The sequence below is a fragment of the Ranitomeya variabilis genome, chromosome 1 (genome assembly GCF_051348905.1).
Source record: "Ranitomeya variabilis isolate aRanVar5 chromosome 1, aRanVar5.hap1, whole genome shotgun sequence".
NCBI lineage: Eukaryota > Metazoa > Chordata > Amphibia > Anura > Dendrobatidae > Ranitomeya > Ranitomeya variabilis.
This window is the reverse complement of record NC_135232.1, coordinates 171,658,438-171,672,515: the sequence shown is the minus strand read 5'-3', so window position 1 is coordinate 171,672,515 and position 14,078 is coordinate 171,658,438. Positions and strand designations below refer to the sequence as shown.

Sequence of the window (14,078 nt, the reverse complement as noted above, 5' to 3'; positions counted from 1 at the left end):
GGACCTCTCTCATCTCGCATTACAAGGTCGACACAGTAATTTTAATGAGTTTTGTGTTGTTTCTCTTTGGACATGGTAAGGGGGAAAGTGAGCACATCAAACCAGAAGTCTCCATGTATCAATATAATATCAGACTGTGGAGAAGCTGAGAGTACAGTTCCCAAGAGTGAGACATTCCCCCACTATCTATAGCGCTTTATTTCAACTATCTAAATGTTTGAAAATATTCTGAAACACTCATGTACAGATGAAAAATATCTTATTACATTGCACTTTTATAAGTTTTGTTTAGATAGAACTCTTTAATAGTCCTTTGATTTTTATAACACTATATGCCTAAAATATATACAGTATGAAAGTGATTTAGAGAGCTAACCTAAGCCTCATTAATAAAGGGAATCTGTCAGCAGGATTTTGCTATGTAATCTAAGAGCAGCATAATATAGGGACTCAGACCATGATTACAGCAATGTGTCACTTACTAAGGCTGGTTTCACACTTGCGTTTTTGTCTGCATGCGTTTTTTAAAAAAAACGCATGTGTGAAAAACGCATGTAAACGCGGTAAAACGCATGCGTTTTTTAGACGCATGCGTTTTTATAGAAAAACACAAGAAAACACAAGAAAACACAAGAAAACACAAGAAAAAACAAGAAAACCCTAACCCTACCCCTACCCTAACCCTAAACGTGACTGAAATACGTGGCACTGAAATACGTGCAACTGAAATACGTGGTACTTAAATACGTGGCACTCAAATACGTGGCACTCAAATACGTGGCACGTGGCACTTAAATACGTGGCACGTGGCACTTAAATACGTGCCACGTGGCACTTAAATACGTGCCACGTGGCACTTAAATACGTGCCACGTGGCACTTAAATACGTGGCACGTGGCACTTAAATACGTGGCATGTGGCACTTAAATACGTGGCACGTGGCACTTAAATACGTGGCAATATGACTGTCAGAAAATGTTCATTAAACGGTTAGGGGTGAGGTTAGGGGTAGAGTTAGGGTTAGGGTTTGGATCCCTTTATCACCTTGATGGTGGTGGGTGGCTTTTCAGTGTGTTTTCTGGTTTTTTTCTATAAAAACGCATGCGTTTTTAGCGCAAACAAACGCATGTGCTTAAAAACGCATGCGTTTACATAGACAGCAATGCATTTTTTTGCCGCGAAAAAACGCATGCGTTTTTTCGCGGCAAAAAAAACGCGCAAGAAAATACTGCAGGTAGCATTTTTGAAAATGAACGCATGCAGACAAAAAACGCATGCGTTTGAAAACGCGACCAAACGCATGTGCAAAAAAACGCATGCGTTTTCAATGTTAAATATAGGAAAAAACAACGCATGCGTTTTTTGTGCAAAAAACGCTGCAGACAAAAACGCAAGTGTGAAACCAGCCTTAGCTGTGTTGCTGTTTCAATAAAATCAGTGTTTTATCAGCAGAACATTATCACTGCCGGAATAGTCACCTGCGTTACCTCGCCCTCACCACGGATTGGCAGATTTCTAATTGCAGTTTGCATAAGTAGGAAGCCAATCAGTGGTGTGTGTGTGTGTGTGTGTGTGTGTGTGTGTGTGTGTGTGTGTGTGTGTGTGTGTGTGTGTGTGTGTGTGGGGGGGGGGGGGGGGGGGAGGTTATACAGGACTCAGCATTGCGAGCCCTGCTAGATGTGCAGCAGAAGAGACGGATTGTGTAAAAATGACAGCAAGCAAACCAGCAAGTGACAAAGAGCTAGAATTAGGGGCACTGTCTTTACATTATGCTGCTCTCAGATATTTCAATATCCGTCCTAAAGGTATTGACCCCCCGATTCATTTTCTAGAAAACTATATTTTAAAATATATATGGATTTAAAAGCTAGCTAAAGACTTGTTTTTTTTTATGATACTTTCTCAAATAACGCCTTCCATAAGGAGCACACAGATCAGCACAGATGATAATGAATGAGCTGTTTTTTTTTCATGCAATGAAGAATTAGCGTTATAAAAGCTAAACTAAAATACCAAGCTAACACCATATGATAAAGTTAACACATACGTATTCAATACTTTTGTATTACAACAGTACAGTACTTATTACTTAGCATGTTCACAGCAATGATTCTGTTTGTTCTGCCATCTCTATTCTTAGAGGTGTTAATGTGAACTTCAAAATGTGGTGAGTGAAGCTGTAGAATACATGTAATATCAGCACAGAATACTATACATAATCACACCTGTGTAATTAAACATTTTAGATACCTATATACAAATCACAAGAAGTTTTTTGACAAATAAAATAAAGTTTCAACAAGCAAGAAGAGGGACAGTGATCGCAAGAAGAGAGAAGGCGCCGGAAAAGTGATGTGCAAAAGTGTTTGCCCCCTTCCTGATTTCCTACTCTTATGCATGTTTGTCACACTTAAAGGTTTCTGTTCACCAAACAAATTTAAATATTAGACAAACATACCACAACATTCAGTTTTTAAATTAATGTTTTTATTATTAAAGGAAAAAGAAATCCAAACCTACAGGACCCTGTGTGAAAAAGTGATTGTTCCCCTCCCACACTCTTTAAAACATAAATTAACTGTGGTTTATCACATTTTTGGGAAGCTGAGATCAAATTCCCTAGGGACAACCAGGCATGATTAGTGCCACACCTGTTCTTAAGCAAGAAATTACTTAAATAGGACCTCGATCATGCCTCGATTCAAAGAAATTCTAGGACAAATGAAAAACAAATTGAGATCTATTAGTTTGGAAAAGGTTATTAAGTCATTTCTAAAGCTGTGGGACTCCAGTGAACCACAGTGAGAGCCATTATCCACAAATGGCAAAAACATGGAACATAGGTGAACATTCCCAGAAGTGGCCAGCCGACCAAAATTATCCCAAGAGCATAGCAACGACTCATCCAAGAGATCAAACAAGACCCCACAAGAACATCTAAAGAATTGCAGGCCTCACTTTCCTCAGTTAAGGTCAGTGTTCATGGCTCCACCATAAGCAAGACACTTGGCAAAAATGGCCTGCACGGCTAAGTTCCTAGATGAAAACCACTGCTGAGCAATAAAAATTATGAAAGGCTCGTCTCAGTTTTGCCAGAAAACATCTTCATGATCCCCAAGACTTTTGAGAGACTACTCTGTGGACTGACGAGACAAAATCTGAACTTTTTGGAAGGTGTATATCTCATTACATTTGGCATAGAATTAACAGCATTTCATTAAAAAAAATCATACCAGTAAAATATGGTGGTGGTAGTGTGATGATTTGGGGTTATTTTGCTGGCTCAGGATCTAGAAGAGTTGCAGTGGTAAATGGAAAAATGAAGTCTGCTGTCTACCAAAACAATCCTGAAGGAGAATGTTTGGCCATCTGTTCGTGACCTCAAGCTGAAGCACACTTGGGTTATGCAGCAGGACAATGATACAAAACACACCTGCAAGTCCACCTCTGAATGGCTTAAGAAAAACAAAATTAAGACTTTGGAGTGGCCTAGTCAAAGTACTGACCATAATCCGATTGAGATGCCGAGACATGACCTTAAAAAAGCGGTTCATGCTCTGAAACCCTTCAATGTGGCTGAATTACAAGAATTCTGCAGAGATGACTGGGCCAAAATTCCTCCAGAGATTTGTAAAAGACTCATTGTCAGTTATCGCAAACACTCGATTGCAAGTGTTGGTGCTAAGGATAGGCCATCAGGAAGGGGGCAACCATTTTCACACCACTTAAGACAACATTCCAGGATGCTTCATATGAGGGCTTACCGGTGCTTGCCCTACTTTATATGCAAAACACCTGGTGACAGTTTCCCCCCTTGGAACTAAGGCGTCCAAGTCAAAACCAGAAAAACAACTCCATAGCATTATCACTCCTCCATCAAACTTTACTGTTGGCATTGTGCAGTTGAAAACCCATGCCATGAAGCGCCTGTTGCGCCGTTTTTTGAGCTGATGGAAAAGGGTGTCTGTCAGCCCAAACTTACAGTATAAACTAGCTCACAGCCTTGTCTTGGGGAATATACCGTAACTTCTTAAATAGAATAAAACACTGAAGCGGTAATCACCGCTTCTGTTCTGCAGAAACTGAAGTTTAATAAAATATGCTAATTTGGATGCTGAGTGCACCCCATGTCCTATGATGCTCCTGATTCAATATGCCTGACATGTGGCATGCGCCTCAGTGCAACTTGTCAAAAATCTCTCTCATGTCACTGGATTAACATTTCTGGGGTAAAGTATGCCACAGCTTGTCATGAATTAGAAGAACTGTGGCCTCATACCCCCATCGCAACCCCGCTCCTTTTTCATAGTGATTTACACCAAAATAATCACTGTAATGAATTGGGGTTTTTGCATGGCTCAGTGCACAGTTCCACCCACTGGCTTTGCAGGATTCCTCTCCCTCGCAGGTGACTAACAGTGTTGGCTTGCCTCAGCCTTTACTGCAAACATTAGTTGCACCAGAAAATCCAGTGCGGTCAGCGCCCAGCGAGGAGGCGGGAACATGCAAAACCAGTGGGAGGAGGCGGTGAGGGATCAGTGCACTGCGCCTTGTGGCCTTGCCCAGTAATTAGTTTTCATTAAACTTCTGCAGAACAGAATGACAATCAGAGATTAGTACATTAAAGGTGCGATTTTTATAGGGGCTATGTACTTAATATATATTTTCATGTTGGGCTGATGAACTCCCTTTAAAGCCAAAGGACATTTAGAACCCTGCAGTTATTGAGTCAGAGCCTTCGGGACTGACTGACAGCCGGCCCTAATGCTGAGCCAGCTGTCAGTCAGTGCCAGGTGTGCGGTTACAGTCGCCGCTCTCTATATGCAGAGCAGTGACTGAACCAACGACATCCACACGACTAAATGTCGAACACTGACGGGGAGAATAAAGTTAATTTCCTCCCGACAGTAGTGCTCGAAGTGCTGGCACCAAGCAGGTTCAGAACGCTGCAGATTAACCCCATATCTGTAGATTAGTAGCTTTTTTGTCTCCTGACAGGTTACCAGTTACCTTTAAGGCATGTGCCCTAATACTTATTTCCAGTTTTAGAATTGGCATCCCAGAAAGGAACAGACAAGTTTTAAGCCAGTGGAAATCGTTAAACCATTTAGTCTACGGCCATGTATTTTCAATCACAGGGATTAATTTTGACATTTAGGATTTCTAATGTCACACTGATTCTTATTTACTACCACCATAGAAAATACATTTACTGGTCTTTCTAACACTTTTATCTATCCATTAAGACTTCACACTACGCATTCTTGCCCTAAAATGTTAAGTACAATTTTCTCTTGGCAGCCAGACAAGGTGACATGATTAATTCATAAGAAAGGTGAAAATGAAGAAGCGCCAGTCTCTAAAACTTCAGGACTTTGAGATCAAGGCTCAGAGCTTTCACTATTACTGCAATGGAAAAAAAATCAAAACCTACTTTTTGCATCAACAGAGACTAGAACCAAAACTAATATACAATGTTGTGCCTTGTGCAGTAGGTATACAAGAAAAAACAGCTGCACTCAAGTCTTGATTTCAATGTAGAAAGTTTTTTTGTTTTTATTCAAGTGCACAGGCACCACCAAATAATTTTTAAAGGAAAGGCAAGTGATTGCAGACAACAAGGTAACGTTTCGGCCAGGCACGGTCTTTCTCAAAACCTCACTTAAGTAAGTGGAGTGGTTAGGAAAAGAGGATATAGGAAGAGAGTCCCCAAAGACAGCTCCATGTAGAAATCAGGAGTAAGATGTCAGTCCCATTGGTGGTGCACCACCAATGGGACGGACATCTTACTCCTGAATTCTACATGGAGCTGTCCTTGGGGACTCTCTTCCTATATCCTTTTTTCCTAACCACTCCGCTTAAGTGAGGTTTTGAGAAAGACTGTGCCTGGTTGAAAAGTTACCTTGTTATCCGCAATCACTTGCCTTTCCTTTAAAAATTATTTGGTGGTGCCTGTGCACACCTCCCGGCGTCCTGCTTCCTGTCTGAGACAGCCCAGCTGGATAATGTCATCATCCAGCGTGCTGCTGTCTCAGTCAGAAAGCTTCCGGGAATCCAGCGAGGAAGAGTCTGCTGGAATGAGCTGCTGCTGCAGGGAGGTGAGCTGTGCTGTGTGCCTGCGTGTGTGTGCCTGAGTGAGTGTGTGTGTGTGCGAGAGAGTGTGTGAGAGAATATATATATGTGTGTGTGTGTGAGTGTGAGAGAGAGTATGTGTGTGTGTGAGAGAGAGTGTGTGTGAGAGTGTGTGTGAGAGTGTGTGTGAGAGTGTGTGTGAGAGTGTGTGTGAGAGTGTGTGTGAGAGTGTGTGTGAGAGTGTGTGTGAGAGTGTGTGAGTGTGTGTGAGAGTGTGTGTGTGAGTGTGTGTGAGAGTGTGTGTGAGAGTGTGTGTGAGAGTGTGTGTGAGAGTGTGTGTGAGAGTGTGTGTGAGAGTGTGTGTGAGAGTGTGTGTGAGATAAGCTGCTGCTGCGGTGAGCTGTGTGTGGTGAAGGACAATGATATTGGTGGAAGGAGACAATGATGGAGGTGATGGGCAATGATGGTGGTGGGGGGAGACAATGATGGAGGTGATGGGCGATGATGGTGGGAGGGAAGACAATGATGGAGGTGATGGGCGATGATGGTGGGAGGGAAGACAATGATGGAGGTGATGGGCGATGATGGTGGTGGTGGGGAAGCAATGATGGAGGTGAGGGGAGGCAATGATGGAGGCGATGGGCAATCATGATGAGGGAGGGAATGATGGAGGTGATGAGCAATGAGGGTGAGGGGAGGCAATGATGGTGGGGGAGGCAATGATGGAGGTGATAGGTAATGATGGTATGGGAGGCAATGATGGAGGTGATAGGCAATGATGGAGGTGATGGGCAATGATGGAGGTGGGGGAGGCAATGATGGAGGTGATGAAATGGGCAATGGTTGTGGGAGGCAATGATGGAGGTGATGGGCAATGATGGTGGGGGGAGAGGCAATGATGGAAGTGATGGGCAATGATGGTGGTGGGGGAGGCAATGATGGTGGTGGGGGAGGCAATGATGGAGGTGATGAATTGGACAATGATGGTGGGGGAGGAGGCAATGATGCAGGTGGTGGAATGGGCAGTGATGGAGGTGGTGGGGGAAAATGATAGGGGTGGTGGGGGAGAAGGCAATGATGGAGGTGGTGATGAGGACAATAATGGGGGTGGAGAGGGGCTGCATTATACTTTATGAGGGGGCTACATTATATTCTGTGGGGGACTGCATTATTCTCGGGACTGCATTATATTATGGGGGGCTACATCATACTATGTGAGGGGGCTACAGTATACTCTATGGGGGGGCTGCATTACATTCTGTGGTGGGGCTGCATTCTCACAGTTGACTATATTCTGTGGTGGCTGCATTATACTATATGAGGGGGCTCCCCCTGAGGAAGGAGCGGCCTGCTCCGAAACGCGTGTCGGGGTTAGGGTCCGGTCACCCACGCATCCTGCCTGCTACATGAACATCAGGTATGTGCTCGTACTGAGCTATTATGCATTACTCTTTATGCTATGGCACTGTTCTATTATTCAATAGCATAAGAAATTATGGGCCTTCCTTTACTAAGGGCATATTGCCATATCTAGGCATGACATGTGTGGTTGTCCTGACCCTTTTAGCATGACCGACAGGAATACACGTTTGTTCCCTTATCCTGCATCGTTTTACTCACCTGATGGCTTTTTACATTTTTCTAATAAAGATTTATAGTGTTATGGGACCATTTGGTTGCTTGTGTCTTGTGTTCGGTGGTTTACTGTTTGGCAGCTGGTTCCTATCTGTCCTGTATGCATATTTATGATCCAGTATCCCCACTGTGGCTGATGTATACATTACGTATATTTAATATGCTTGCTTCAAGATTAATATTATATGAGGGGGCTGCATTGTACCCTATGAGGGTGCTACATTATATTCTATGGTGGGGACTGCGTTATACCTGAGGGGGTTGCATTATATTTTGTGGGGTGCTGCATTATATTCTATGAGAGGGGACTGCGTTATATTTTATGAGGGGGCTAAATTATAATTCTGTGAGGGGGTTACCCCAACCCTTGCTACATAATTAAGACGTGAACTACCTTATATTATACCCTGATATTAGCACTTTTTACCGCACAATTGGTGGTCTTGTATCTATTTCTATGTAGCTACATAGTGGGCCCCAAGAATGATTTTCTCTGGTGGGCCCAAGGTGCTAAAGTCCGACGCTGCCCATCGGACCCAAACAGAACCGCCTCTGGGTGAGCATAATCTAACTTGTTTTTCTTATCTTTCAGGTTACATCGGGGGCTTATCTACAGCATTACAGAATGCTGTAGATAAACTGCAGCCACCGCCATTAGGGGCTTATAACGGCAAAATGAGGTGACAGATTCCCTTTAAATACAGTTTGTATGACCCTTCATGTAATGCTCAAACAGCAAATGCATGTAATAATGGGCAAAGTGAGTCTTTGTAAAAGTGATAACATTAGCAAACTGTCACGATGGTGTCACATCCCCCTTGGAAGATCTGGAGTTAGACGGTCAAGTTGGGTAATGAATCGCAGGTCTTCTTTAGAGATGGTGTAATTTGTGTCTCATAATAAATGTATTTAGTTTCTTCAGGTTCTGAGGAGGTTAACGACCCTTTCTATTCTGGTCAGAAACAAGCAGCTTCATCTCAGCAGCTTCTGATCTGGTCATTACCTCTTCCTATATAAACTGGTCAGATTTTGTCCTTGTCAGTGAAAGATTTGTCTTCCTGTGCTGTGTACTAAAGCTAAGTGGTTGGAGTAGAGTTGTAGAAGTGTTCTGTGGTTTGCTGTAGTACGTGTGCGTTTATCGTCTGGTCCCTGTTCCCATTTAGTGTATTCCTCCCTGTTCCTATACTCCTCCCTATTGTTGGTTAGTGCTTTTTTGTGATGGAGGTTATCGGTTATCCCTGTTCTTTCTTTGTGTCTTGTTTACATTACATTTCTGTCCCATGCCTCATGAGGTGTGGGAGGGAACAGATCAGGGTTTAGCAGGAGCATACTACGGTCACAGACTCGGGCCTTTCTACCTTCAAGAGAGTACCCCCAGCATGGGGATAATTAGGGTCCAAGTTCCAGGGACTACTTGAGGCCCCCCTTCCTTACCGAAGACCGTCACAGCCTGACACAAACAATGTACAGTGTTTACAGTGTTTGTGGACCCAGTAGCAGAAGTTGTACCTGCCGATGTCTAGAACAATTAGAAGCCACGTGTCATTACATTATTAAGTCACGTAACTTTTATACAGTGCAAGTCTGAAAGCTGACCAGATCTTGGTCTCTAGGCTCTGGTTTGGGAACTGGTTGATTCTCTTCCGATATTTGTCAACAAGGGGAAAATATTCCAGTGGCAATATGTAACTGAAGCAGTTTGAGAAGGGGGCTGACTGACTGCTCATCTCCATAATTAAGCCAGACCCCTTCTCTGGCCATACAACTGCTGTGACAAAATAAAATGGCTGGCCTAGTTAATGTAATAAACCAATCAGTACTTGGCAGAAAAAAAAAAGACCCAACAATTCTCCATTAACAGAAAAGTACAAACTTTGATGGCTCACAAAATGACTATGATGGCTATTTAAAACAAAAATTAAAAAAGTTATTGGCCTCAAGGCACAACACAGCAATCTTTAGCGGGTTTCCCAAGTTTTTATTTTTAAATCACTGGGCTGTATCTTAAAAAGAAGAATGATAATGACGACTAAGCAAAGGAAGTTCCTATTTCTGCTCCATTCTTTTTCTTAACTTCATGCAATAAGTTCTGGGACTGAAATAATTTGGTGTTTAATAATAATAATAAATATTTATATAGCGCCAACATATCCCGCAGCGCTTTACAGTTTTCCACAGATTATCATCACTATGCCCATTGGGGCTCAATCTAAATTCCCTATCAGTATGTCTTTGGAATGTGGGAGGAAACCTGAGAACCCGGAGGAAACCCACGCACACACGAGAACATACAAACATTTATATACCTTAAAGTTTTCATATGACTGTATCAGGGGGTCCAAACTGAGTATGGATTTATTAAAGCAGTGAACCATAACAAAATGTGGCTTCTGCTGTGGGATACTTGGCGGTCATGTAGCAACCTGGCTATAAAGGATTCCATACTGGAATACCGGAGGCACCTGAACCTTTCCCCAAAGATAACAGCTTACTGCAGGGGGCAGGGGTGAGGGTGGTCCAAACCAATAGCCTGAGGGAAGGAGGTTGTTCTAGATGATAATGATGTTGATGTAATATTTTGTGGGATCTGATGAAACAACATGGCTTTAGAAGTACAGCAACAATTTATATGTAAGTTCTTACCTCAGATTTTTCCAATTTTGTCTGAGCGTCAATCTGAGTTACGATTTCATTCATATTTGTTTCTAGAACCATACCGCCCATCACCATTTCTGCAAGGATGTTGTGTACCTAACAGAAAAAAAGCCATTAAACATCCACCTATTGTACAGAAAACTTTTGGTAGGAACATAATACGTCTTCTCCATCTTTACTATACTATTAATAGTATTTCGCAGTACTGTGCAAAAGTTTAATGCAGGTGTGGAAAAAATGAATTCAAAATCTGAAGTATTAGTTTATTTTTATCAAGTAACAAAATGAAAAGTGGAAGAACATAAGAAGAAATCTAAATTAAATCAATATGTAGTGTGGCCACACTTTGCCTTCAAAACAGCATCAGTTCTTCTAGGTACACTGGCACACAGTTTTTGAAGGATTGAAGATTATTCCAAACATCTTGGGGAACTAAACACAGATCTTCTATGGATGTAGACTTGTGAAAATCCTTCTGACTCTTCATGAGAAAATGGAATTATTGATTTGGTCAGGATTAATAGTGGCCTTATTGCTAAGAAATACAAGCAAATACTTATACATCACACAACACCACTACGGAGGTGTCCCAAACATGTACCCAATGTCATTAGGATGTACCTTCAGCATAATGAGAACAAAGATCAACAAGGAGTCCTGGAAGTCATCATATGGCCTCAGAGTCTGTGAGGAATTACCTGAGAACCAGAGGGATTTGCAAACGCCTATATCCATAGAAGATCTGTGGTTACTTCTCCAAGATGCATGGAACAGAAAAAAAAAAAAAAAAAAAAAAGGTTGAAAGAACATAACCACAAATATGAGAACTGTGATCATAAGAACAGTCATAGAACATAGAACAACAGAAACTGAATAATATGGGAGGGTGCAGTGTCCCCCAATGAAGGCTCCGAGAAACAGATTTTACGGTAAGCAACCAAAAATCCTGTTTTCTCTATCGCCTCATTGGGGGACACCGGAACCATGGGACGTCCCAAAGCAGTCCCTGGGGAGGGAAAAAACAGACTTCCATCAGGTCAGAGGACTCACCACTGCCGCCTGCAAGATCCTTCTGCCTAGGCTGGCGTCCGCCGAAGCGTAGGTATGAACCTTGTAAAATTTGTCGAACGTGTGGATGGAAGACCAGGTTACCGCTTTGCAAAGCTGTAGGGCGGAAGCCCAATGGTGCACCGCCCAGGAGGCGCTGACTGCCCGGGTAGAGTGAGCCTTAACCCCAGGAGGGGGCACTCTGTTCTTGACCCGGTAAGCCTCCAAAATTGCCGTTCTGATCCAGGGAGCAATTGTCGCTTTGGAAGCCGGCAGGCCTCTACGCATGCCATCAGGAATGACGAAAAGAGAATCAGTCTTCCAGAAAGAGGCCGTTCTAGCCAGGTAGATCCTCACCGCCCTGACGAGGTCCAGCTTGCTCAAAGATCGCTCCAGAGGATGAGTCGGAGCTGGACAAAAGGAAGGTAGGAACATGTCTTCGTTGAGGTGGAAGGTGGAAACCACCTTAGGAAGGAAGGAAGGCGGAGGCCTCAGGACCACCTTGTCCTGGTGGAAAACCAAGAAAAGAGGTCGACAAGAAAGGGCCGCCAACTCCGAAATGCGCCGGAAAGAGGTGATGGCCACAAGAAAAGCTACTTTACAAAATAGAACTGACAGGGAAACCTCCCTGAGAGGGTCAAAGGGGGAACCCCTCAGAACCTCCAGAACAAGATTAAGATCCCATGGATCCACAGGAGCCCTGTACGGAGGGACAGCATGGGCTGCTCCCTGAAGAAAGGTCTTGACCTGCGGTCGAGAAAATAACGTCTTCTGGAAGAGGAGAGAGAGCGCAGAAACCTGGCCCTTTTAGGGAACTGAGGGCAAGGCCCGCATCCAGTCCTGCCTGAAGGAAGGCCAAGATGGAAGGAAGGGAAAAGGACATAGGTGAAACACGGTTGGACTCGCACCAACGGAAATAAGCCTTCCAGGTATGATAGTAGATCCTGGAAGACGAAGGCTTCCTAGCCTGAATCAAAGTGTGAATCACCCGATCTGAAAGGCCGGACGCTCTTAGAACTGCGGTCTCAACCGTTCTTTTTCTGAGACGGGAACGATTACCCCGGATTTGAGGAGAGAAGCGATGGCTGCAAAGAAACCCGGAACTAGAGCGGGGTCTCTTGGAGGTCGGGATTCGAAAAAAACGATCCCGGGGCCGTGAAATGAACTCTATTTTGTATCCCGAGGATACAACTTCCCTGACCCATGCGTCCTCTACTGAGGAGATCCAGACGTCGCTGAAGAAGAGGAGACGGGCGCCCAGCCTGGGAAGTGGGTTGGGGTCTTGTTGCGAGTCATGCTGAGGTGGACCTCCTGGTCCTAGACCTGGAGGATCTACCTTGGGAGTAGCGGGAACGCCAGGAAGGAGTGGGTCTAAAGGATACCTTCTTCTCTTGACGTGCCTGTGGCCTCTGCTGTTAGGAAAAGGAATCTGACGCCGCGAAACGATGAAAGCAAAAGGGGAGAGCTAGGGAGCACTCGCCAATGGGCAAAGAGCAAATCACGACCTATAGGGCGAGTATAGTGAGGGGTGCAACTCAATGCATAGCAGCAGCATATACCAGACAAACAAGAAAAGAGACTATGCATATAGGGCGCACTCCCAAAATACAATTACATTCCAAAAATACAAAATTTTTATTATTAGGAAAGACAGAAAACACAAATGAAAACATGTTAAAATACAACCAACACACTACTGGTCCTATACAAAATCAATATGTGGAGACGGCTTAAGGTACAATAATATATCGTAAATAGCGCAAATAGCAAGTTGCGCTATTTATGATACATCATTGTACCCTGGGTCGTCCTTCTATATATTGACTCACGATAGTACCAGCAGTGTGTTGGTGGAGTGATTTACGATATATTATTGTATCTTAAGCTGTCTCCACATATTGATTTTGTATAGGACCAGTACTGTGTTGGTTGTATTTTAACATGTTTTTATTTGTGTTTTCTGTCTTTCCTAATAATAAAAATTTTGTATTTTTGGAATTTAATTGAATTTTGGGAGTGCGCCCTATATGCATAGTCTCTTTTCTTGTTTGTCTGGCGAAAGGACCGAAATTGCCATCTAGGAGGAGGATGGCGAGGTTTAGACTGGGGAAGAAGGGAACCTGTGCCCCCCCCCCCCCCCAGTGGCGTCCTTAATGATTTGGTCCAGCTTAGAACCAAACAGACGTGAACCCTGAAAAGGCAGGCTGGTAAGGGACTTCTTAGAAGACAAATCTGCCTGCCAGGCCTTGAGCCAAACGGTCCGACGTATGGCAACAGCATTACTGGACGCCTGAGCCGCACAAGACGTGGCATCCAGGGAAGCGGAGACCAAGTATTCACCCGCATGAGAAATCTGGTTGGCAAGCTCCGCCAGCTGTCCAGGTGGGGCCCCGTACAGGATGTCCAGGCGGAGTTGTCTGGCCCATTTGGATATGGATTTTGAAACCCAAGTGGAAGCAAAGGCCGGGCAAAGAGTAGACGCAGCCGCTTCGAAGGCTGACTTCGCAAAGGATTCTATGACTCTATAGTTAGAAACTTTCAGAGATGCTCCGCCGGATTGCGGAAGGACTGTGTTGGTGGACAGCCTGGAAACTGGAGGATCCACCGAGGGAGAAACAGTCCAATTAGCAGTGAGCTCCGGAGAAAAGGGATATAAAACGCCAAGGAGC

General features: G+C 43.8%; 1 protein-coding gene across 2 annotated transcripts in view; it reads right to left on the bottom strand.

The window, feature by feature from the left end:
- AP3S1 (adaptor related protein complex 3 subunit sigma 1) overlaps positions 1-14,078 on the bottom strand; it is a 96,592-nt gene that overhangs the window by 20,370 nt on the left and 62,144 nt on the right. For both annotated transcript variants that reach the window (XM_077290650.1, XM_077290660.1), the window contains exon 5: positions 10,351-10,458. In XM_077290650.1, the coding sequence (XP_077146765.1) occupies positions 10,351-10,458 (108 nt within the window). The remainder of the gene's footprint in view (positions 1-10,350; positions 10,459-14,078) is intronic.